The sequence below is a fragment of the Salvelinus namaycush genome, chromosome 5, assembly GCF_016432855.1.
Source record: "Salvelinus namaycush isolate Seneca chromosome 5, SaNama_1.0, whole genome shotgun sequence".
NCBI classification, from domain to species: domain Eukaryota; kingdom Metazoa; phylum Chordata; class Actinopteri; order Salmoniformes; family Salmonidae; genus Salvelinus; species Salvelinus namaycush.
Window position 1 is genome coordinate 54,460,412 of NC_052311.1, and position 26,534 is coordinate 54,486,945.

The following is a 26,534-nucleotide window of genomic DNA, read 5'->3' on the forward strand; positions in this document are numbered from 1 at the left end:
CAAATTATCCATTTATTTTTTCAGAGGTGGTTGCAATGTCACACCCTGATCTGGTTCACCTGTCCTTGTGATTGTCTCCACCCCCTCCAGGGGTCACTTATCATCGCCGGTGTATATATCCCTGTCTTGTTTGCCAAGTAAACCAGTGTTTTTCCTTGCTCCTATTTTTCCCGTCTGTTTGTTTCTAGTCCTCCTGGTTTTGACCCTTGCCTGTGCTGACTCCGAACCCGCTTGCCTGACCACTCTGCCTGTTCTGACTACCAGCCTGCCTATCCCCTTGTACTGTTTTTGGACTCGGATCTGGTTTCTGACCCCTGCCTGGCCTGACCTCGAGACTGCCTATCGCCTGGTACTGTTTGGACTCGGATCTGGTTTCTGACCCCTGCCTGGCCTGACCTCGAGACTGCATATCGTCTGGTACTGTTTGGACTCTGACTTGGTTTATGAACTCTCGCCTGTCCCCGACCTACCTTTGCCTACTCACTTTGTTATAATAAATATCGGAGCTCTAACATCTGCCTCCTGTGTCTGCATTTGGGTCTCGCCTTGTGCCCGTATATGCAACGCAGTGAAAATGTCACGACTCCCGCCGAGGTCGGCCCCTCTCCTTGTTCGGGGGTCAACGTCACCGGTCTTCTAGCCATCGCTGATCCATCTTTCATTTTCCATTGGTTTTGTCTTTATTTTCTACACACCTGGTTTTCATTATCCAATTACATGTTCATGTATTTAACCCTCTGTTTCCCCCATGTTTGTTGTGAGTGATTATTTCTATGTTCCGTTCGGTTCATGATGGCTGTTTTTTTGACGGGTGCTGTTTTCACCCGTACGTAATATTTACTGTTGGTTATTGGTCAAGTGTATTTGTTTTACCTTGTGCCTTTTATTTTTTGAGTAAAGTACGTTTCTCACTAATTTTGCTCTCCTGCGCCTGACTTCATGCACCAGCTACACTCACCTTCTGACAGAAAAACAGTTGTACTGCAATAGAGTGCAAAACAAATGGATATTCCCAAATTTAGTATGTCTTTGCAGGGGGACTCCTATTTGTTTATTTTTGAAATCTGTGATTGTGTTGCCAGTATAATATCCTACTGCTAGGAGAATGGTAATCCTCTGGACTGGGTCCAGAGTGAGGCTGGAGACTGGGAGTGATTTTCATATAGGGTGGGGATCAATTTAATTTCCATTCATACCCCATTCACGAAGTGTATTGAAATTATACTTATGAACAAACAACTAAATTACTACTTATGAACATTACATTCACCCCAGCTCTGTTTCATTTCATAGTTTTTTTTATGGGGGGGTCCAACTGAAGGTGTCATTAAAAAATGCACCCCCATCCCCAATATTTACAAATATTTTCACATGACCCTCCCCTTGTACTGTAAAAGAAATTGCACACCCTCCCCCTCATATAATTAACTCATGTTTACTTTTTATTTTTATTTCACATTTATTTAACCAGGTAGGCAAGTTGAGAACAAGTTCGCATTTACAATTGCACCTAGCCAAGATAAAGATAGTACTAAAACTGTGGCTGTGTTAATAAACGTGGATATCACTTTGCCACTTCAGCATGCTTTTGTGGCACAGTCACCTTGTCCGAGAGAGATTTACATGTTGATCAAAACGTCATCCCAGGGTAAGCCCTTATTTTGTGCTTCTTAAATCCCTTATGGGAAAAGTGGAGTGTAAAAATGATTGGAACCATTTTCCTGTTTGACCGCTAGATTTATGGGTATTATGACGCCTCCACTGTGGGACTCTGTAGCCTACATGAGATAATTATGGACGAAAGTGCGAGATTCTTTTTATTTGTCTAACAGCAGCCATGCATCGATCATGTCACCAGAATAAGACGCTTGATATTTATTGAAAGGAGCATCGAGATCATCACTGTGAACATTCACCACCAGGTGAATTTCACCAACTTATTTAATCTGTAGCCTAATAAACTGAATGCATTGCGATGTCATTACGTTTTTTATCTGACTTGTACTTTACTCCCATAAGAAGGTTGGCTGGAAACCTGTGCGCTGTTATTCAAATGACATTTTCACTGCAGCCTAGAGTATAATTTTGTACTCACTTAAACAATAATGCAATGATTCATTGCATTGTGGTGTTGTAGGCTAGTCTATGTAGGATAATTGTATTGTCCCTAAACAAGATTAACAGGGGAGCTTTTTGAGCTGTATGTCTCATGTCTTTACTGTTCAAATCAAATTGTATTTGTCACATGCGCCAAATACAACACTGTGAAATGCTTACTTACTAGCCCTCAACCAACAATGCAGAGTAAAACAAAACAAAAGTTTGCTAAATAGACTAAAGGAAAAATAGTAACACAAACTAATAACGAGGCTATATACAAAGGTATCAGTACCGAGTCAATGTGGAAGGGTATGGGTTAGTCGAGGTAATATGTACATGTAGGTAGGGGTAAAGTGATAATGCATAGATAATAAATAGAGGGTAGCAGCAGCGTGTGTGAGGGAATGTGTGTGTGTGTGTGGCGTCATCAATATGCAGGTGTGTGGTTAGAGTCCAGTGAGTGTACATCGAGCCTGTGCAAAACAATAAGAATAAAACAAGGGGGTCAATGCAAATAGTTTCATGTACAATGATGCACCTTGCCTCTCCTTTGCCTATCAGCTATTCATAGTTTTTCTTGTGGGTTCATATTGAAAATTGATTCAGCTTTGAATGCTTTTATGTGTGGTATGATTGCTAGTTAGCTTATTGCAGATCTTGACAAATGATACACCTTCCATTACTATTACTATGAATGGTGGATAGAAGACAGGGTAGACAGACTGGTAGACTATATTGACCTGTGGTAGTAAAAGTTAGCATCCCGAAAAACGTAGTGTATAAGGGAAGTACCAAAACACCTCATGTAGGGGAGGTGCATGCAAGCAGATGAGGAAATGTGGCTAGGATAGAATAAATAATGCAAAAGAGCGAATGTAAACCAGGGAAAAAATGCACTACCCTCCCCTGTGCCCAATAAATAAATAAAAAACACTCCCCAAAGCAAAGAGTTAGACCAGGGAAAAAATGCACTACCCTCCCCTGTGCCCAATAAATAAAAAAACGACACTCTCCAAAGCAAGAAGTTAGACAACCCTTCCCGCCCTTCACATTTCTCTCGGTAACGAATGTCTGCAGTTTGACCACCAGATGGCGTTATTTCCACTATACTCCTAAGGGGGCGTGGTCAGCATTTGCTCTCCATTAAGTCACGTTAAGTAACATTTTGTTGCAATTCCAGTATTTGAGCCAGTCGTCAAGTCACGTAAATCGGAGTACATTGAAACCCTCTTGAGTGTACACGACGATTTATGAAAACATATCTTTAGGGAGAATCGATTGGTAAGTTACAGTAGGCAAGATAACAATTATTTATTTCTTTTTTTGTGGTTGTTATGGACCTAGCTAGCGTAACGTAAAAATGTGATTTTCACCCAGCAAGCTTAAACTAGCATACTAGCTAATTTGGTTGAGGCGGGTGCATAGTAGCAAGTTAGCTAGCTACGTACTTGACTGTGGTAGACGTTTCTGTGATCTGAGAGAAATATAATCTTTGCTGTGGTTCATGGGGAGTGATGTGAAGCCATGAGACAGAATAGGGTGGGTCAGTATGGGTGACAGCACACGGCTATAGTAAATGCACTAACTAACGTTAGCTATCTGCTGTATTTAACATGCACATTGTTTACGTAACTATCTAGTTATAGTAACCAGAGACAGTAGAGAAACTATCTCTGTGGTAACTATGTAGCTAGCTGTAACATATTGGCAGACGGTAACTATTATAATGTAACTTCCAGCATAAGCCACGGATTCACGAACGACACTGTTGGAGTATCCACATGGCTAATTTAACCTCCCATCAATCTGCTTAGATCCTAGATGAGATGGAACGCCTCTGTCCCATTCTTCCAAATAACGTTCTCTCTAAACTGTAGTCTGTTCTACACCCACCCAGACTGTCTGTCACTTTTTCCCAAGTTGATTGCACTGCTTTTTCTCAGCACAAGTACTAACCACAAAAGTAACTGCCATCTAGTTACCACAACATAGTTACCACAACCAGTTATTTCACTGTCTTGTACATTTCGTTATAAACAGGAAGTAAAGTATCAAAGGCAAATAGTGTGTGTGGGAAGTTGTGTAGGGTCTGCCAATTGGGTCTTTGGCTTAGGTGATTGACATAAACAATGTTTATTGAGGCTCCACACTACTGTACCAGATCGGATGAACAAGTGACTGTCAGACACACAACTTGAGGCACTAGGCCTACTTCATCACTTATATTTAAAATTTAAACGTTATTTTAATTGTAGCTCTCAAGGCTGTGTTTACATTTATGATTACATGTTCAGCTGTGTTATTGACCTACTAGGCCTAAGCTATTTGGAATTGGGACTAGCAGCAAAACACTAGTACTAACCCAGGGAGTCTTGAAAGATTAGGCCAACCAAGTGGAGACTGTCTAATGACGTTGGCAATCTTCTCTAACAGCTTTTAGGTACAAATCAAGATGTTCCACACATGTGGACCCAATGAAGCCATGGTGGTGTCTGGTAAGATGTTTAGTTGCATGTGTTAATATTTATTAACATAATCTTACATGACACAATACAGAACCCTCCAAAAAAAACAGGTTGGGTAATCTACACAACCGTACCCCCATCGCCCTACATGGCCCAATATTGTTATGACTCTTCTTGAAACTGTAATAGGCCTATGTTGTTTACTGTATGTGATTGTTTACAGTACAAGTAACAGTAAATGTAATGCAGGGCCATGTGACATGTGACTCACTTTGGCCTATCATGAAGTGTCATGTGATACCATTTAGTAACTCTGGGCCACTTTCAGTTGTCAAACTTTGCTGATAGAAAAGTCATTAATAGAGCCAACATGACAACAATCCTTGATCGACATGTCGGAGAGGCAAGTTTGTTCTATGTTACATATTTCTATCTGAATGTTCCAAAACGTCGTGTCCTGCTGAACGCGCCCAGATGTCACAGTGTGTAGTAAACCAGGACAGGAATCTGTAATCAGGTTCAGCTCAAACCGTACAGTATTTTGTTTACATTTTACAATACCAGCTGTCGATAGGCTAGCTCCTCACTTACATTGTATTGTATGGAATGTGGTGCTGCGATGTAGTCCTATATGTAGGCAAATTAATGTCATAGACTCACTGTGTACATTACATCTTAATTGTGTGCAGTACTGTGTGGACAGAGAGTATAGCCTAATGTAATCTCATCTCTCTCATATTTTCAAATAACCCACTCTTTTAGTATATTCTAAGGCTACATTTTTTACTTTTCTTTGTCAAAGACTGATTGCTCTCTTTCTCCTTCGCTTCTCCTCCAGGCTTTGGTCGTTCCCCTCCTCTAATGATCGCTGGAGGAAGAGTGTTTGTCCTCCCCTGTATTCAACAGATCCAGAGGTGGCTATCTCTCCCTCCCCTTCTTCTTTCAGTTATCTATCCATCCGTTCATCTATCCAGGTTTCATTCAGGGATTCTATTAATGTATAGAGAAAAAGGCCCCATAGTCCCTGTGTATTCTCTACTGTTACTGTAACGTTAGTGGTTAAATGAGTAAGCCTATATAAATGCCAGGCTAGTATTTTAAGCTTATAATGCAACACATTCTGTCATTTGTAGCCTCCACCTGTAGCCGTGGTTACTCTCTCTGACTCACTTTCTCCTCCCTCTCGCTATCCCCCTTTCTATTCTCATTGTACTTTCCCTCTTTGAACCACATACCCCCTTCTCTCTCTCTCTCTCTCGGTGTCTGTTAGGATCACTCTGAACACCCTGACTCTGAATGTGAAGAGTGATAAGGTGTACACCCGTCATGGAGTGCCCATCTCTGTCACTGGCATCGCCCAGGTATGGACTTAGAAATCATCCCCTAGCCCCTACACACTTCGTGTACATGTGAAAGTAGCCATGTATTCTGATTGGATAGGTATAATTGACCTCACAGGTCAAATAGGGATTCCATATGTAACCTTTGACCTATAACCCCTGACCTCTGACAGGTGAAGATCCAGGGTCAGAACAAGGAGATGCTGGCCACGGCCTGTCAGATGTTCATGGGGAAGTCTGAGGCTGAGGTCTCCAACATCGCCCTGGAAACACTGGAGGGGCACCAGAGGGCCATCATCGCCCATCTGACTGTTGAGGTAGGCTACACACCGCACCATGTCCTGATAAAGGGCATGTGTTGCCTCTGGTGCCCTTTTCTCTTCCTAAAGGAGTGACTTGGTCTTTTAAATTGACTTGCTGAATGTCTCACTGACTTCCAGCTACAAGCCATAGCTTGTTTTTCCTCATTGTTGACCTTTCTCATGACTTACCTAAAATGCTGGCAAACCTGCCTGGAAACTCAGCGCAATAATGGATTATAGTTATTATAACGTATGTAATAACAAGTCTCCTTTCATTCCCAAGGTCTGTTGTTTTACTCCCTGTGTAGCTCTGGCTGATCTCCTCTGTATGCTACTGGTGTCTGCCCCATGTAGATACAGAAATACTAGAAGGGACAAAGCCCCTCAGACTAGGCCAATTTGACAGGAACACTCATGGGTACACTCGTTATGGTTGGTCCACCCTTATCCCCCTCTTGTCCTGTGTGGCTCAGTTAGTAGAGTATGGCGCGTGCAACACCAGGGTTCATAGGTTCGATCCCCGTTGGGGCCACCAATACGAAAATGTATAAAAGTGACTGCTAAATGGCATGTATATTATTTATTATTATTGATGTCCTTCCCATGTAGGAGATCTACCAGGACCGTAAGAAGTTCTCTGAGCAGGTGTTCAAGGTGGCCTCCTCTGACCTGGTCAACATGGGCATCGGCGTGGTCAGCTACACGCTGAAAGACGTTCACGACGACCAGGTTTGTTCTCTCTGACAAATAAACAGTGACGTTACAGTAGGTCACACAAGGATTGTTGTTACAGAATACAGTCTGAAATTGAGATATTGGCACAGATTTGGTCAAATGTCTTTTAAAAGTCAGTGTTCGAGAATGCAAGACAAATTCCTGCAGAAATACTTGTTTACTGTTCTGTTTATGTTCGTAACCAGTTTATAGTAGCAATAAGTCCCAAGGTGGTGTGGTATATTGCCAATATTCCACGACTAAGGGTTGTTCTTAGACACGATGCGAAGGGGAGTCCCTGGATACAGCCCTTAGCTGTGGTATATTGGCCATATCAGCCAATCACATGCTGGACCCAAACTACCATGTTTCTAATAATAATAATGACACTCTCTGTCAGGACTACCTCAATTCCCTGGGTAAAGCTAGGACAGCTCAGGTGCAGAAGGATGCCAGGATCGGAGAGGCTCAGTACAAACGAGACGCGGTGATCCGTGAGGCCCAGGCCATGCAGGAGAAGGTGTCGGCCCAGTATCTGAATGAGATCGAGATGGCCAAAGCCCAGAGGGACTACGAGCTGAAGAAGGCCTCCTACGACTACGAGGTCAACACCAAGAAGGCAGAGTCTGAGATGGCCTATCAGCTACAGGTATCCTGCCACCAAACTCTGGGCCGTGCAATGATCCTCTCATTCAGATGCCCAACACAGCCGAGGCAGTGTCGTGTTCTAATATGGAAAAAATTCACGTTTATTTACACACGGCAGAATCCTAACTTGAGATATGAGCATGATCCTCAAATTCCCCCCACTGCCATCACTTTTGATGTAAAGTGTCTGAGTGTTTTTTCTAAATCGGTTGTGTAATTGGGGTTATGTAGGTGGCGAAGACGAAGCAGCGGATTGAGGAGGAGATGATGCAGGTGAAGGTGGTGGAGAGGTCTCAGCAGATCATGCTCCAGGAGCAGGAGATCATCCGCAAGGAGATGGAGCTGGAGGCCAAGGTGAAGAAGCCTGCTGAGGCAGAGAGATACCGTCTGGAGAGACTGGCTGAGGCGGAACGGTATGTTACAATACCAAGGGCCTCATTTAGAAACGTTTCGTACACACAAAATATGCCCCAAAACCTGCATGCGCCAGTTTTTACGCAAAAGTTGTCAGTTGTAAAAAGGAAACTTGAGGTGAGAATGTACTCCTCCTCCTGCAGGCTCTAGACCATGTGTACACAACGTTTCTAGTGGTTGAAGTATTGCATTGCTAAAAGGTAACGGTAACCTTGTGCAAATGGAGAATATACAGTTGAAGTCGGAAGTTTACATGCACTTAGGTTTTTCAACCACTCCACAAAGTTCTTGTTAACATACTATAGTTTTGGCAAGTCGGTTATTAAGTAATTTTTCCAACAATTGTTTACAGACAGATTATTTCACTTATAATTCACTGTATCACAATTCCAGTGGGTCAGAAGTTTACATACACTAAGTTGACTGTGTCTTTAAACAGCTTTGGAAATTCCAGAAAATTGTCATGGCTTTAGAAGCTTCTGATAGGCTAATTGACATCATTTGAGTCAATTGAAGGTGTACCTGTGGATATATTTCAAGGCCTACCGTCAAACTCAGTGCCTCTTTGCTTGACATCATGGGGAAATCAAAAGAAATCAGCCAAGACCTTGTAATTGTAGATCTCCACAAGTCTGGTTCACCCTTGGGAGCAATCTCCAAACGCCTGAAGGTACCACGTTCATCTGTACAAACAATAGTACGCAAGTATAAACACCATGGGACCACGCAGCCGTCATACTGCTCAGGAAGGAAACGCGTTCTGACTCCTAGAGATGAACGTACTTTGGTGTGAAAAGCAGACCACCATTGTCCCTGTGCCCAAGAACACAAAGGCAACCTGCCTAAATGACTACAGACCCATAGCACTCACGTCCGTAGCCATGAAGTGCTTTGAAAGGTTGGTAATGGCTCACATCAACACCATTATCCCAGAAACCCTAGACCCACTCCAATTTGCATAACGCCCAAACAGATCCACAGATGATGCAATCTCTATTGCACTCCACACTGCCCTGTCACACCTGGACAAAAGGAACACTCATGTGAGAATGCTATTCATTGACTACAGCTCAGCGTTCAACACCATAGTACCCTCAAAGCTCATCACTAAGCTAAGGATCCTGGGACTAAACACCTCCCTCTGCAACTGGATACTGGACTTCCTGACGGGCCGCCCCCAGGTGGTGAGGGTAGGTAGCAACACATCTGCCACGCTGATCCTCAACACTGGAGCTCCACAGGGGTGCGTGCTCAGTCCCCTCCTGTACTCCCTGTTCACCCACGACTGCATGGCCAGGCACGACTCCAACACCATCATTAAGTTTGCAGACGACACAACAGTGGTAGGCCTGATCACAGACCGACGAGACAGCCTATAGGGAGGAGGTCAGAGACCTGGCCGTGTGGTGCCAGAATAACAACCGATCCCCCAACGTAGCCAAGACTAAGGAGATGATTGTGGACTACAGGAAAAGGAGGAAAGAGCACGCCCCCATTCTCATTGACGGGGCTGTTGTGGAGCAGGTTGAGAGCTTCAAGTTCCTCGGTGTCCACATCACCAACAAAGTAGAATGGTCCAAACACACCAAGACAGTCGTGAAGAGGGCACGACAAAGCCTATTCCCCCTCAGGAAACTAAAAAGATTTGGCATGGGTCCTGAGATCCTCAAAAGGTTCTACAGCTGCAACATCGAGAGCATCCTGACTGGTTGCATCACTGCCTGGTACGGCAATTGCTCGGCCTCTGACCGCAAGGCACTACAGAGGGTAGTGTGTACGGTAGCTGCCTGCCATCCAGGACCTCTACACCAGGCGGTGTCAGAGGAAGGCCCTAAAAATTGTCTCTCTCTACTACCGCATGGCAAGCGGTACCGGAGTGCCAAGTCTAGGACAAAAAGGCTTCTCAACGGTTTTTACCCCCAAGCCATAAGACTCCTGAACAGGTAATCAAATGGCTACCCGGACTATTTGCATTGTGTGCCCCCACCCCCCCCCAACCCTCTTTTACACTGCTGCTCCTCTCTGTTTATCATATATGCATAGTCACTTTAACTATACATTCATGTACATACTACCTCAATTGGGCCGACCAACCAGTGCTGCCGCACATTTGCTAACCGGGCTATCTGCATTGTGTCCCGCCACCCACCACCCACCAACCCCTCTTTTACGCTACTCTCTGTTCATCATATATGCATAGTCACTTTAACCATATCTACAACTATACTACCTCAATCAGCCTGACTAACCGGTGTCTGTATGTAGCCTCGCTACTTTTATAGCCTCGCTACTGTATATAGCCTGTCTTTTTACTGTTGTTTTATTTCTTTACTTACCTATTGTTCACCTAACTCTTTTTTTGCACTATTGGTTAGAGTCTGTAAGTAAGCATTTCACTGTAAGGTCTACCTGTTGTATTCGGCGCATGTGACTAATAACATTTGATTTGAAAAGTGCAAATCAATCCCAGAACAACAGCAAATGACCTTGTGAAGATGCTGGAGGAAACGGGTACAAAAGTATCTATACACACAGTAAAACGAGTCCTGTATCGACATAACCTGAAAGACCGCTCAGCAAGGAAGAAGCCACAGCTCCAAAACCGCCATAAATTGCTGCAGGAGCGACTGGTGCACTTCACAAAATAGATGACATCATGAGGTAGGAAAATTATGTGGATATATTGAAGCAACATCTCAAGACATCAGTCAGGAAGTTAAAGCTTGGTCGCAAATGGGTCTTCTAAATGGACAATGACCCCAAGCATACTTCCAAAATTGTGGCAAAATGGCTCAAGGACAACAAAGTCAAGGTATTGGAGTGGCCATCACAAAGCCCTGATCTCAATCCTATAGAAAATTTGTGGGCAGAACTGAAAAGGCGTGTGTGCGAGCCAGGAGACCTACAAACCTGACTCAGTTACACCAGCTCTGCCAGGAGGAATGTGCCAAAATTCACCCAACTCATTGTGGGAAGCTTGTGGAAGGCTACTCGGAACGTTTGACCCGAGTTAAACAATTTAAAGGCAATGCTACCAAATACTAATTGAGTGTATGTAAACTTCTGACCCACTGGGAATGTGATGAAAGAAGTAAAAGCTGAAATAAATCATTATCTCTACTATTATTCTGACATTTCACATTCTTAAAATAAAGTGGTTATCCTAACTGACCTAAAACAGAGTTTTTACTAGGATTAAATGTCAGGAATTGTGAAAAACTGAGTTTAAATGTATTTGGCTAATGTGTATGTAAACTTCTGACTTCAACTGTATGATGATACTCTTATTCATAACTAAAAAACAAGTAGCTAAATATAATAATAAGATGCAATCATTTGCTGTTATTTTTTCATTCTAAAATAATGATCATTGCAGAATAAATTCCTCATATGTTCTGGTCATGAGTTCATATTCCTGAAGTAGCCATACAACAAAATACCATGCACATCTCTCATTTTTAATTGGACCTATTAGATAGGCTATTATCATTTTAAAAATGTGCTCTAGCTAGCCTATGCATCCACAGGGAGCACAGTTTGTAACAGACAGTTGATTTGAGTGTCTGTGGTTGATGTTTTGCATTGAAGTGTGTAGGCTACAGCTGTAAGTAGCCCTACTGTAGTTGTACACCATGTTTCAGAATTCGCGGGCAGTGCAGCATATTTATGTTCAGGGGAAAAAGTGATTGCAAAAAATTATTGCGTTCAAACGATCTTTTTACAGGGCCACAACAATTTGCAATTGTTTCTTTCTTTCAGAAACGGTCAGACACACTAGGACATTTGATCAAGTTCACCACTATTTCCTTTACATACTGCTTTGGCCTAATTCCAATACTTCTAAAGTATACAGCAAATAATGGCCCTATTGTCGCCATAAAAGGGGAATGATGGGGGTGTGTCAGAACTGTGGGTATGTTCTGTTCCGTAGTAGTTACAGTAGTCCTGGACAGTGAGTCCTGTTAAACTGAGTAAGAGACTTTTCTAGTGCTCCAACATTTGCTCTGTTCAACTCAAACGGTCTCTGTCCTTCTCTCTTTCACAGTGCACAGCTCATCATGGAGGCTGAGGCAGAGGCAGAGTCCATCAGAGTGAGTTCAGCAGCACCTCTCCTCTATCACTCCCCTCCACTCTCCTGTCACTCCTGTTATCAGTCTCTTCACCCCCAGTACAATAGCTGTCTGATATGCCTCCTGTCCTAGCTTCTCCCCTGACAGCCTGTCCTTTCCACCCTCTCATTCATCCACTTCCTCTCGCTCTCTTTCTCTCCCTCCCCTCTCTCCATATTGAGGTTGGTGTTCTCTGTTCCTCTTCCTGTCTCTATTCTAACTTCCTTGTCTCCTTCTTTGTAGACATTGCTTACTTGCCTTAATTTAACCTTACTTTAGGATAAGTTCTCTCTTTCTTCCTGTTTCATATATTATACACATCCTTATTAATCAGTCTTATTAACAGTCCATTTCACATTTGGATGTATTTTTCATAGAACAACCACCCACCTGTGTCTTGCGGTTCAGATACATTGGTATATACTCAGTGGCCAGTTTATTAGGTACACCACCCCGTTCATGAAAATGATTCGCTCCTACAGACAGTGAGTCACGTGGCCGTGGCTTGCTATATAAAGCATGCAGACAGTCATCTGAATGGGCAAAATGAGTGACCTAAGCGACTTTGAGCGTAGTATGATCGTCGGAGCCAGGTGCACTGGTTCCAGTATCTCAGAAACGTCTGGCCTCCTGGGCTTTTCACGCATGACAGTGTCTAGGGTTTACTGAGAATGGTACGACAAACAAAAAGCATCCAGTCACCGGCTGTCCTGTGGGTGAAAACAGCTTGTTGATGAGAAGTTGACGGAGAATGGCAATAATCGTGCTAAGAGGCGGGCCACAAACGGGCAAGTAACGGCACAGTACAACAGTGGTGTGCAGAACGGCAACTCGGAAAGCACAACTCGTCGGTCCTTGTCACGGATTGGCTACTGCAGCAGACGACAACACCGGGTTCCACTCCTATCAGCTAAAAACAAGAAGAAGCGTCTCCAGTGGGCGCGTGCACCAACACTGGACAATTGAGGAGTGGAAAAACATTGCCTGGCCCAACGAATCCCGGTTCCTGTTGCGTCATGCTGATCGCAGAGTCAGAATTTGGCATAAGTAGCATGAGTCCATGGCCCCTTCCTGCCTGGTGTCAACGGTACAGGCTGGAGGGGGTGGTGTAATGGTGTGGGGAATGTTTTCTTGGCACAAGTTAAGTCCCTTGATACCAGTTATTGAGCAACGTTTCCATGCCCTGGATAATTCAGGCTGTTCTGGACCCGCCCTGGTACCAGATGTACCTAATAAACTGGCAACTGAGTGTGTTCTTATTTTTTCTTCTGTATATACACCCTTTGGTTATTTGAACTATAATGTGTTCTCTCTCCTTGTCTCTGTCCTGTCTGTGTAGATGAGGGGCGATGCTGAGGCGTTTGCTCTGGAAGCTAAGGGTCGTGCCGAGGCAGAGCAGATGGCTAAGAAGGCTGAGGCCTTTAAACAGTACGGGGAGGGAGCCATGGTGGACATGCTGCTGGAGAAACTACCACTGGTCAGTCACACTGGGAGTAGGACTGGTTCTACTAGAGACTGGGAGTAGGACTGGTTCTACTAGAGACTGGGAGTAGGACTGGTTCTACTAGAGACTGGGAGGAGGACTGGTTCTACTAGAGACTGGGAGGAGGACTGGTTCTACTAGAGACTGGGAGGAGGACTGGTTCTACTAGAGACTGGGAGGAGGACTGGTTCTACTAGAGACTGGGAGGAGGACTGGTTCTACTAGAGACTGGGAGGGTGCATGGATAGGGAGAAGGATTGATGGGAAAGCAATTCAGTAGATGGAGAGTTTAAGCAGATGGATGGAGAGATGAAGAGATTGGATGGATAAATGGTCAGATTCAGTGTATTTAAGGATAGCTGGATGACAGATTGATTAGATGACAGACGGATATGTAGTGTACTGTTACTGCAGTCCTGTCTGCTGCTGTTCTCTTCCTGAAGCTGCCATCACTCCTCCTGTCCTCTAGATAGCAGAGGAGATCAGCAGGCCCCTCTCCATGGCCCAGAAGGTTACCATGGTTTCCAGCGGTGGGGGTGAGGTGGGCGCGGCCAAGCTGACCGGAGAGGTTCTGGACATCATGACCAGACTACCAGCTGCTGTGGAGAAACTCACTGGAATCAACATCTCACAGGTGTGTGTGTGTGTGTGTGTGTGTGGAAGAGAAAAATAGTATTTGTGTGTGTGTGTGTGTGCAAACAGTATGTGTATGTGAACATGTTTGTCGACAAACACTGCCATTCTCTCCCCTTCTTTCCACAGGTTGGCCTGTCCACCCGAATGGGCTGAGAATGGAGCCCAATGACTGAGACAGTCTGCACCGTCAGACCAGGAACTCCATACTGCCTCCTTGTGCCTATAATTACTATTACCTAGTGTAGTTGTCTGTCTGTCTGCATGTCTGTCTGCATGTCTGTCTGCATACCTGTCTGCATGCCTGTGTTATAGCACGTAGTCTTTCTTAGGGCATGTCTCAGCACTCTTATTGGCACTGATCTGGAAACAGAGGATGGGTCAAAGCTGTATGTTATAGGCCTTCTGTGGGAGTTTGTTTCTCCTGGTCATTCATATTTCTGTTAGTTCAGCTTGGATGAAGGAAAGGAAAGCACTTTGGACTAGCATGACACATCCTTAGTAGTTCTGGTCGTAACTAGCCTCTTTTCCCCGTCCGTTATTCAGTGTGTTTTAATCCCTGCTTCAAGCCTGCCTTTCTGTCTCCCTCTATTACAGGTTTGGGTCCATATAAACAGTTCCACTGTCACATAGTTGTGTTTTAGTTGTAATTCATAGAATGTCATTTCATTGGGATGTGGTTGAGAAATGATGTTTTCATTCTCAGTGCCTTTTTGTTGTTCACAGGAAATAATCGTGTCAGTAGGAGGTCATCCATTTCATTGTTGGGTTTGTCAGCTGATTGTTTTGTCAACATTTGCAGTTGTTCTATAAGGTAGTCTGTCTTGTTCGGAGCATGGTTGGCTAGCTAGTTGCTATCAATTGCTTTGCAAATGAAGAAGAAATGCTCTTTACTTTCACTGTGGACGTATCTTTTTTTTTTATAGCTAATTGTAGTCCTGGTAGTCATGTTATTAAACATGTTCTACCCGCTTGTGGATTCTAGTACCTCTGTCTACCACCTTATGGACAAAGTGGTTATCCACTATGTGCTCCCCTGACAGTAGATCCTAGATCAGGCTACTGATATCTCTAAGATGACCCTCTAGAATGGCCAGTGCCTTGTGTTTTAAAGTCTAATTCATCATATCAATACAAGCCATATTACAGTAGAAACCAAGTTGCATGCAGATAAGGCTGATTTGTGGGCTTTTTGCCATGACTCTGCCATGTGTGTGGGATGAAATCACAAACTATATGATGGGTTGGCACTAAACCTCTTCTCTCTGTTGGTACAATGGAGTACTGAATTTGATGGTACCTAATCATCTAATTTTCCAAAGCAAAAAAAATCAAGGAACTACAGATTCTCTTACTATAGTGTTTATCCAACAGATTGTCATGTACACCATTATGGCTTAGTTCCAGTGTGTTTCTAAACCCTAGACTTATTAGACAGACAGGCCTTAGATCAGAGCTTCTGCTGTGCTAGAACTGCATAAAGGTGGAGATTTTCTGTGAAGTGATTGGAAGGAAGAGGGAGGGAGCAGACTGGGGTTTTTCTGCTGAAGACTAACCTCAGAGGTAGGATTTATCTAGGTCAGGTGTACTGTCAGTCACGTGGTGCCTGGTGGATGTGCTGTTTGAGGTGAAGTTATGTGTGTAGGAGAGGGGAATGGAGAAACTAGCCTGGGTGCCAGTCTGTTTCTGTTCTCTTAAACAATGTTTCTGCTCTCCTTAACAATGTCAATGGAACGGGCAAAAGCACAACCAGACCTGGGACCAGGCTACAGACACTACTATAGTGGAGTCCCATGTATGGTCCAGTGGGGTAGACATGCACCTTCTGTAGACGATATACATTTTAATCAGACGTGTTGATTAATCAGGAGCTATCCTTTTGTATCGTAATCTTATCATTAGACTGATCTATTTTTCCAGATGTTCTATGTGGTGCTGATCACATCCCTGTTTGATCCTTTTTGTAGTATAGGGTTTGTTGTTAGGGACTGGTTCTATACCATAGAAATAGAATCCTTCTATGTTCTATACCACCGCTCAGGATTCTAGAAGCTACTTCTCTCTAGCTGATTGTATTCCCCAAAGCTTACATGCTCTCTGGCTGTCTATGCATTTTGTTACCGCCAAGTGCCTGACTAAGTTGAAAGATTCCCATTTTTCTCTCAACCTAAAGGCTAAACTATCACCCCACGTTAAACATTGTAACAACCTATAGAGGCATGCTATGTCCTAAAGATATTAATGAAAGCCAATTTCGCCAAACCAATACTACTGCTTTCACTTATGCACACACCTGTATATTACGTCATAATGTCAATGATTTGTGACTTTTAACATTTTTCTGTACTGTAGCTGCTCTTAGTTAAATATGATTTCTGTGATTGTATTTCCGTCTATGCGTTGTTGACATGCCAAGATAATGCCTGGCCTTCCATGTACAGTGGCTTGCGAAAGTATTCACCCCCTTGACATTTTTCCTATTTTGTTGCCTTACAATCTGGAATTAAAATAGATTTTTTTTGGGGGGGGTTATATCATTTGATTTACACATGCCTACCACTTTGAAGATGCAAAATATGTTTTATTGTGAAACAAACAAGAAATAAGACAGAAAACAGAATTTGAGCGTGCATAACTATTTACCCCCCCCCCCAAGTCAATACTTTGTAGAGTCACCTTTTGCAGCAATTACAGCTGCAAGTCTCTTGGGGTGTGTCTCCATAAGCTTGGCACATCTAGCCACTGGGATTTTTGCCCATTCTTCAAGGCAAAACTGCTCCAGCTCCTTCAAGTTGGATGGGTTCCGCTGGTGCACAGCAATCTTTAAGTCATACCACAGATTCTCAATTGGATTGAGGTCTGGGCTTAGGCCATTCCAAGACATTTAAATGTTTCCCCTTAAACCACTCGAGTGTTGCTTTAGCAGTATGCTTAGGGTCATTGTCCTGCTGGAAGGTGAACCTCCATCCCAGTCTCAAATCTCTGGAAGACTGAAACAGGTTTCCCCTCAAGAATTTCCGTGTTTAGCACCATCCATCATTCCTTCAATTCTGACCAGTTTCCCCAGTCCCTGCTGATAAAAAACATGAGGTTCTCGGGGTGAGGATAGGTGTTGGGTTTGCACCAGACATAGTGTTTTCCTTGATGGCCAAAAAGCTCAATTTTAGTCTCATATGACCAGAGTACCTTATTCCATATGTTTGGGGAGTCTCCCACAAATGCCTTTTGGCAAACACCAAACATGTTTGCTTATTTTTTTCTTTAATTAAGCAATGGCTTTTTTCTGGCCACTCTTCCGTAAAGCCCAGTTCTGTACGTCTTAAAGTGGTCCTATGGACAGATACTTGGAGCTTTGCAGCTCCTTCAGGGTTATCTTTGGTCTCTTTGTTATCTCTCTGATTAATGCCCTCTCTTGGTAGGTTTGTTGTGGTGCCATATTCTTTCAATTTTTTAATAATGGATTTAATGGTGCTCTGTGGGATGTTCAAAGTTTTGGATATTTTTTTATAATTCAACCCTGATCTGTACTTCTCCACAACTTTGTCCCGGACCTGTTTGGAAAGCTCCTTGGCCTTCATGGTGCCCCTTGGTGTTGCAGACTCTGGGGCCTTTCAGAACAGGTGTATATAGACTGAGATCATGTGACACTTAGATTGCACACAGGTGGACTTTACTTAACTAATTATGTGACTTCTGAAGGTAATTGGTTGCACCAGATCTTATTTAGGGGGTGAATACATATTCACACACCACTTTTCTGTTTTTTTGAACAGACTATTTTGTGTATGTCCATTACATGAAATCCAAATAAAAATCTATTTAAATTACAGGTTGTAATGCAACAAAATAGGAAAAACACCAAGGGGGATGATTACTTTTGCAAGGCACTGTAGTGTAAACTTTGAATTCAAGTGCACTAAGTTATGAATATTATGAAATTATTATTGTAACATTATATAAACACAAACGCTCTGATTTCCTAACTCAAACCCTTTGTCCTCCACGTGTGTTGTTTCTTCAGTGTGTGTTTTAATGACAAACGTTCTTCCTTGCTTTATTTGGAAAGGTTAACTTTATTAAAACTACAAAAATAGACAACACAATGAATTACAATGGCATCAAGGTAAGGTAGCAAGCTTTCTACAAAGGAACAAAAAGAAGAGACCCCAACTAACAAAGAAATTCCATATATTAGTCAACAAAATAAAAATTCTGTACTTTGAAGATGAACCTGATGATGTGTACATATTCTAAGACAAAGGATGACATCACTGACAACAAGGAGATTCTAAGTACATATACAGGAAATATATACAAATATGGGTTTAGTTGGGCTACAGTGTATCAAAAAAGGTCAATCGAGACACATACTGTATTCGTATGGCACCACCATTCACACTCATTCAATCAGTAAACAAGGATTATTTGATCATCTTGATTAAGCCTGACACATTATACAGAACTACAATCAGTAAGGCAGAGTCCACCATGGCAGCTTATGTTGGGATAATGTAGATGAAAGGTTACTGACAAACTAAAAGGCTTTGGATACAGTTGTTAGTGCTCCTCTTCTCATGAGATTTAAATTTGTTGTGATTTTGACGTTTTAACCATTAGGTCTGATCGTTTCCCTATTGCTGGGAATCTATGTAACACTGGCAGAAAGTTTGGGGATGAGCATTTGGTGTACTCTACCTTTCCTCAGAATGTAGATAGACGTTTTCCAAACCTTTATTTTCCTCCTTGAGAACACCTTTTATGAGGCAGTTCTATTTGAACAACAATCCACTGAAATGAATCATGAATAAATGATCAACTTTAAGTAGATAAATCACAAGACACTGACCTGTTTTTCTGTTTAGAACTACATCTCTTTTGACCAGCAATGCCATGTTGGACTGCTATCGGTTCTAACGCCGAGGGGATACAGACCGTCTGTACGCTCCAACATCCACACTAGCATACTAACATGATACATACCAGTGTTGGGGGAGCTACTCTGAAAGTGTCGTTAATTAGTTGTTAAACTACAAGTACTGTAACTACGCCCCAAGACTGGCCAACTGTAACTACGCCCCAAGACTGGCCAAGACTCTACTATTCTAGTGCAGGTATTGGGGCGTGCGGCCAGAAACAGCCTTTAAAGTGCAGCTGGTAGTGTATTGGACATATACATGAACCTCCTTTCTGCATCTGGGTCACTGAGTCAGACCCAGCTCCGCTATCCATCGCTGGTAGAAAATCATCACATCGCTCACCTCACTTACACATGAAAATGGTCATTTACATATATCAGCCCCCACTCCCCTCTAGTCATCAATCCATCTGTCCATCCATGTTATGCTGTTCCATCAGCTAGTCACCAATCACAACTGTCAGTTTCACATGTGATGTCACAGCACAGGCAGTGTTGTCTGTCTTTCAGTGTGTGTTGCTGTGGGCTGTACTATTCCAGCTCCCATCAGGAAGGATGTCTCTTCTGTTAAGTTCAAATCTCATTGGTTGTAGCCATTCACAGTGCACCTCCCCTACTGTACCTGTTCTCTCAGTCAGTGAGGCTCACGTCACGTGACACCAGTCAGTTCTCTCTGGCTCCGGAGGGCCAAAGGGTTTCAGTTTGGAGGTCTGGTAGAGTAACAACCACACACTTCCTGTCCTGGAAAGAGTCCTCGAGTCCAGATCAGTTCACATCAGTCCAGTATAACTCCATCGTTACAGCTCAGAGTGGAACAGTTGAGAGATATGAGTGAGACTGCAGAATGAAAGGCTTACGGAGTGGTGAGATACTGAGTTGGGTGGAGAGGGAGGCAGAATATATTCACAACGCCAGCCTAGTCTGGGCTGAGCAGCTGACTGACTGACTGACAGCATTGTGTGTGTGTCTGTCTAATGCCTGGTGTTACAGACTGCTGGTGGAACACCTGTTGCTGTGTCTGCTACTGGCCTGTGTATGAGACACCATCATTCTGCTTGCCAGACTTTAAAGCTCAGGCGTAACGGGTAGGCCAGAGGAATATAATGCAATATTCAGCCACACTCGTCTGGTTCTATGAGACTAGAGACAATCTTAGACTGGGGTCTGGGATGGAGGGTTTGGGGCTGGGAATAAGGGTCTGGGAAGAACTGGGTTATATACTGAAAACTAGTGAAACATACTGGGACATACTCGTTTTATATATGGTACTAAGACAGAACCTTATGTGCAATTTCACCTCTGTGAAAAATGTGTGTGTACCGTTTTGAGATGGAGAAATGTTGGCAGTATGAGAATATATATAGACCTTCACCAGTAACCCTAGCACATGATTTATACAATACCAAAAACATTAGCAGGTCAAGTAATAAAATATCTATATAGGATGATGTGTTATTAAGTTTATCCCAAAATGTTAATATGCTATTAAACTATAATCACATTTCAGAGTATTAAAGTCTGACATTGATACATAATCAGATTGGCATTGTTGATATTCTTTGAGAAACGTTAAATCAGCGTTACAAATTCATTTTAGCTTCATCTACATTACCAAGCATTGTCACATCACCTCCCCATACATGTCTTACAGCTTCCCTGTGTTAGCTAGCAGACCATTGACGGACCATTGGTGGTCTTGTAAGTACTATGCAGAATCAGACACCAACCCACCACCGCACCAACCATTGTATTGTGTTACATTCTTATCAAGACACTCTAGAGACTACTCAGGGGGGGTAAAGGGGTTTGGGTTGGGGTCTGTCTCGTGGGAGTGAAAACCGAACCAGCGGTGTCTCAGCCCCATCCGCCCATCATAGAGAAATACAAAATATACAAGCAGGCACCCGTCCCTCTACACCTCCACCACTTCTACACATCCCTCGCTCAAAGCACTCATCTCTGATGAATGGCGGAATGAAGGTTGGAGGAGCCGTCTCTCATCCCTCTCTCTCATACCATGTTCATGGCATCCTCTGTGAGGAAGGAGTGAATGTGGGCAAATGAGGGGCGGAGCTTGCAGTCCCGGTTCCAGCAGCTCAGCATGAGGTCATAGAGACCCTGAGGACACACATCTGGTCTGCTCAGATACACCTGGGGGGGGGGGGGGGGGAGATAGAAAGGGGGAGATGGAGGGGGGAGACAAAAGGGATGAGGTAGAGATGAGGGTTAAACATTCCATCTACTTAAATGTACTGCTACTGTACTGTATGAGCCTGTGTATGAGTGTGTGCACCTGTCTTCCGTGGTCCCTGAAGAACTCTCCGGCATTGTCTATGACCTGTTCATCAGTCAGATTGGAGTAAGGTTGCTCCTGACACACACTCAGCATCTCCCACAGAGTCACACCAAACGCCCACACGTCACTGGCTGTGGTGAACTTCCCCTGCAGAGACACACACTATCTGTTAGTTACTGGTTAGTTACTTATTTACCACAACTAACTTACTACTTGTCCCACCATTTTGTTTGTTTCTTTTGTAATATTATATCCTCTTGTTTTCTTTATGCATCTCTCTCCTTCCTTCCCCCTCTCTCTCCCTGTGTGTCCTCTAACCATCAGAATACACTCCCAGGCCATCCATCGTATAGGCAGCACGGCCCGCCCCTGGATGCGGTAGTAGTCTCCAGCGTACAGGTTTCTGCTCATCCCAAAGTCGGCGATCTTGATGGGTTGCTCCCCGCCCCGGTCGGCCCCGCTCTCACCCTTCTCACCCCCCACCAGGCAGTTTCTTGTGGCCAGGTCACGGTGCACGAAGTTCAGAGACGACAGAAACTTCATCCCTGAAGCTATCTGACTGGCCATGGCGATCAGAGCAGGGTAACTGAGAGGGATGGAGGGATGTGTGGTGGAAGAAGAAGAGAAGAGGCAGAAATACAATATTTCAGATGCAGGTGGAAAGGTGTTTGTGTGTGTATATGCATCTGTCTTTCCGAAAATCTGAGTGTGACTGTGTGTGTATTGTGTGTGTATATGCATCTGTCTTTGTGAAAATGTGAGTGTGACTGTGTGTGTATTGTGTGTGTACTATGTGTGTGTACTATGTGTGTGTGTGTACTATGTGCGTGTGTGTACTATGTGCGTTTGTACTATGTGTACTATGTGTGCGTATTACCTGATGGTGGGGGTGTTGTGTGTGGGTCCGGTCTTGTCCAGCAGGACTCTGTGTGAGAGGTACTGGTTGAGGTCTCCACTCTCCATGTACTCTGTGACCATACAGAGAGGGTCGCTGCTCACACACACTCCCAACAGACGGATGATGTTGGGGTCCTTCAGACGAGACAGAATCTTCCCCTCCTTTAGGAAGTCATTCCTAGGAGGGAGGGAGAGAGAGAGAGGAGCGAGGGGTGGAGAGAGAGATCAACCATTGAAATGAGAAAAAGCTAAAAGAGAAGAGATGGAGCGAGAGAGAGACAGAGACTGAGAAAGAAAAACTCAACTTTAGGACCACAATTAGATGTTCTTAGTAGATCTAGAAATGGTAATTGTTCGCTAAATGATTTAGATGAACTATCCTGAGACAGACCTGGCGTTCTTGGAGGCGTCAGGGCGCAGTATCTTAACAGCCACCAGCAGAGGGCGGCCTTTCCTCACGTTGAAAGGGAACTCCAGGTTAGGCAGGTCCTGAGGCTCTCTATTCACACAGGTGCACCTGAGGAAGGAACCAACAGGAAAAGTTACCTTCAGACAACCAACAACCACAACTAAAAGTCCAAGTATAGCCACTGTCTCACATGATCAGAAAACCACCCCGCATCGCCACAAATGACTTCAATGATGCCAGTCTCAGACTAAAGAATGTAGTGAACGACAGAGCAGCGGAAGAATTTAGTGAGAGTTGTCAAGCTAACACACTTGCACATACACACAGTATAGTTAAACACGTCTACACACACAAACACAAGCACACACACCTCTCCAAACTGTCCTTCTCCCAGTTTCTCCTTGAAGACCAGACAGTGTCGGGGCAGTTCAGGCAGGGGGGTGCAGTCTGCTGCAGTGGGGCTGGGGGAGGTCAGGGCTGGCACTGCATACGTGTTGTTACCACTGACAAGACAAATCACAGCCAAGTGTATTGAAAGTGCATTTAAAATCACAACACACTTTAGGGTAGAAACACGAAAAAGGCAATAAAATAGATGAATAAAATAACATAAAAACAAAGAAAGATCACTGATTCAAGTCCAAGTTAAAAAGGTGGGTTTTTAATGGTGATTTAACCCTCCTACCTGACGCCCTGCAGGCTAACAATGTCCGCCTCTGCATAGTGGGGCACGCTGGCGGGGAAGGGGGGAGACAGGGCCGGGTAGGGAGGGGCATCGGGGTACGGGGGAGGCTCCTCCTGGGTGGGGGGCAAGCCCTTCTCCAAGTCCATACCACAGGCTGGAGGGAGGGAGAGGAGGGAAGAGGTTGCAAAAGGAGAGATAGAGGAGTGGAGAGAGGGATGGAAGAGTGGAGAGAGGGATGGAAGAGTGGAGAGAGGGATATAGGAGTGGAGAGAGGGATAGAGGAGTGGAGAGAGGGATGGAAGAGTGGAGAGAGGGATGGAAGAGTGGAGAGAGGGATAGAGGAGTGGAGAGAGGGATAGAAGAGTTGAGAGAGGGATAGAAGAGTTGAGAGAGGGATAGAGGAGTGGAGAGAGGGATAGAGGAGTGGAGAGAGGGATAGAGGAGTGGAGAGAGGGATGGAAGAGTTGAGAGAGAGATAGAGGAGTGGAGAGAGGGATAGAGGAGTGGAGAGAGGGATGGAAGAGTTGAGAGAGGGATAGAGGAGTGGAGAGAGGGATGGAAGAGTGGAGAGAGGGATAGAGGAGTGGAGAGAGGGATAGAGGAGTGGAGAGAGGGATGAGGAGAGGAGAGAGGGAAGAGGAGTGGAGAGAGGGAAGAGGAGTGGAGAGAGGAGAGAGGGATAGAGGAGTGGAGAGAGGGATAGAGGAGTGGAGAGAGGGATAGAGGAGTGGAGAGAGGGATAGAGGAGTGGAGAGAGGGATAGAAGAGTTGAGAGAGGGATAGAGGAGTGGAGAGAGGGATAGAGGAGTGGAGAGAGGGATGGAAGAGTTGAGAGAGGGATAGAGGAGTGGAGAGAGGGATAGAGGAGTGGAGAGAGGGATGGAAGAGTTGAGAGAGGGATAGAGGATGGAGAGAGGATAGAGGAGTGGAGAGAGGGATAGAGGAGTGGAGAGAGGGATAGAGGAGTGGAGAGAGGGATGGAAGAGTTGAGAGATGGATAGAGGAGTGGAGAGAGGGATAGAGGAGTGGAGAGAGGGATGGAAGAGTGGAGAGAGGGATGGAAGAGTGGAGAGAGGGATAGAGGAGTGGAGAGAGGGATAGAGGAGTGGAGAGAGGGATGGAAGAGTTGAGAGGCGTGCTCAGGCCTTTGTCACAGGCATTTTGAGACAAATGACTTTATTATGCTTAAAGCACTACACAAAATGGAGTGAATTGATGCAGTGAGCGACAGACAAACGGTTCATAATCAAACACATGCTCAGAGCCCTGATGTCACTCTGTTATTCTAGACAGTATGATTCCAGCTCCATGGAGCTCCAGGGAGGGGGTGAATCCTGGTACTTCCCCCCAGTCAGAGGCTCTTACCCTGGGCCCCATTATTGAGGCTCTTCTCCTGAGGGTGGGAGGAGCTGGCCCTGGCCATAGGGACGGTTAGGGGCCACGAGGAGCCTGAGCCATGCTGCCTCTGATCTGACAGGAGGAGGTCATAGGCTGGGTTGTTTAACAGCAAGGCTGGGGACACACACATGGAGCACACACACACACACACACACACAAACCAAGGCACACAACACGCAAAACACAAAATAAGGCAAACATGCGATATACACGACAAGGCAAACAACACAGCACAACAAAAACACAACACAACAAAAACACAACACAAGTTAGCGAAACACAGCATACCAGTGACAATACAAGGGGAGGGATGCATTAAGTTGGGGAGAACAGAACAGGTCAGCAGAGCAAAGACCAGGCAAGGTTAACACAACTCAGACAATGAACAAATGTAACACCCACGGGAGGATAAAGTACATGTGGGAGGATAATATTTCTGTTATTCAGCATAATAATATTTCTGTGATTGTTATTCTTCTGTATAATATGTGACACTGTTCAAATCTCACACAGTGGATAGTAAAGACAGCATAGCGGCCGCCTGCAGCGCGGAGCAACTAGGAATGCTCTCTCTCTCTTCCGCTTTCCTTCCCGTCAGTCAACAATAGGTCTCTTATTCCCTGTGTGTGTGTGTGTGTGTGTGTGTGTGTGTGTGTGTGTGTGTGTGTGTATGTGGGTATGTGTGTGTGGGTATGTGTGTGTGTGTGTGGGTGTGGGTGTGGGTGTGGGTATGTGTCCCCAATTTGCCTGTCTGTGTCTATCAGCAGGATCTGATGGTGTCATGTTAAGTTTTAGTGTTTTATCTGTTGTATCCTGTTGTGTGTTTACTGTACCACATGTCCTTCTGCTTTGTGTGTTTACTGTACTGTACCACATCTCCTTTGTGTGTTTACTGTACTGTACCACATCTCCTTTGTGTGTTTACTGTACTGTACCACATCTCCTTCTGCTTTGTGTGTTTACTGTACTGTACCACATCTCTTTGTGTGTTTACTGTACTGTACACATCTCCTTTGTGTGTTTACTGTACTGTACCACATCTCCTTGTGTGTTTACTGTACTGTACCACATCTCCTTTGTGTGTGTTTACTGTACTACCCATCTCCTTTGTGTGTTTACTGTACTGTACCACATCTCCTTTGTGTGTTTACTGTACTGTACCACATCTCCTTTGGTGTTCTGTACTGTACCACATCTCCTTTGTGTGGTTTACTGTACTGTACCACATCTCCTTTGTGTGTTTACTGTACTGTACCACATCTCCTTTGTGTGTTTACTGTACTGTACCACATCTCCTTTGTGTGTTTACTGTACTGTACCACATCTCCTTTGTGTGTTTACTGTACTGTACCACATCTCCTTTGTGTGTTTACTGTACTGTACCACATCTCCTTTGTGTGTTTACTGTACTATACCACATCTCCTTTGTGTGTTTACTGTACTATACCACATCTCCTTTGTGTTTACTGTACTGTACCATCTCCTTGTGTGTTTACTGTACTGTACCACATCTCCTTTGTGTGTTTACTGTACTGTATCGCACATCTCCTTTGTGTGTTTACTGTACTGTACCACATCTCCTTCCTTTGTGTGTTTACTGTACTGTACCACATATCCTCTCCTTTGTGTGTTTACTGTACTGTAACCACATCTCCTTCTCCTTTGTGTGTTTACTGTACTGTACCACATCTCCTTCTCCTTTGTGTGTTTACTGTACTGTACCACA

General features: G+C 44.3%; 2 protein-coding genes across 3 annotated transcripts in view; one reads left to right on the forward strand and one right to left on the reverse strand.

Moving 5' to 3' along the window:
• The first annotated feature begins 3,248 nt into the window (after nt 1–3,248).
• Nucleotides 3,249–16,731, forward strand: flot1b (flotillin 1b). 2 transcript variants are annotated; one of them, XM_038994527.1, is made up of 12 exons: nt 3,249–3,381; nt 4,534–4,595; nt 5,404–5,479; nt 5,836–5,926; nt 6,079–6,222; nt 6,817–6,936; nt 7,322–7,570; nt 7,801–7,982; nt 12,029–12,074; nt 13,432–13,569; nt 14,045–14,209; nt 14,338–14,364. In XM_038994527.1, exons 2-12 carry the CDS (start codon nt 4,553–4,555, stop codon nt 14,362–14,364), a joined length of 1,281 nt encoding a protein of 426 aa, XP_038850455.1. In that variant the 5' UTR covers nt 3,249–3,381; nt 4,534–4,552. The 2 variants fall into 2 exon arrangements, with proteins under 2 accessions (XP_038850455.1, XP_038850456.1); XM_038994528.1 differs by lacking the exon at nt 3,249–3,381 and having other exon boundaries at nt 4,553–4,595; nt 14,338–16,731.
• Nucleotides 16,732–18,267: 1,536 nt separating this feature from the next.
• Nucleotides 18,268–26,534, reverse strand: part of ddr1 (discoidin domain receptor tyrosine kinase 1) — a 40,839-nt gene continuing 32,572 nt past the window's right edge. The window contains exons 11-18 of the mRNA XM_038992723.1: nt 24,776–24,922; nt 23,411–23,564; nt 23,094–23,228; nt 22,708–22,833; nt 22,297–22,494; nt 21,738–22,005; nt 21,417–21,566; nt 18,268–21,274 (exon numbers count right to left, since the gene is read on the reverse strand). Of these exons, the coding sequence (XP_038848651.1) occupies nt 21,134–21,274; nt 21,417–21,566; nt 21,738–22,005; nt 22,297–22,494; nt 22,708–22,833; nt 23,094–23,228; nt 23,411–23,564; nt 24,776–24,922 (1,319 nt within the window). The 3' untranslated portion in view covers nt 18,268–21,133. The remainder of the gene's footprint in view (nt 21,275–21,416; nt 21,567–21,737; nt 22,006–22,296; nt 22,495–22,707; nt 22,834–23,093; nt 23,229–23,410; nt 23,565–24,775; nt 24,923–26,534) is intronic.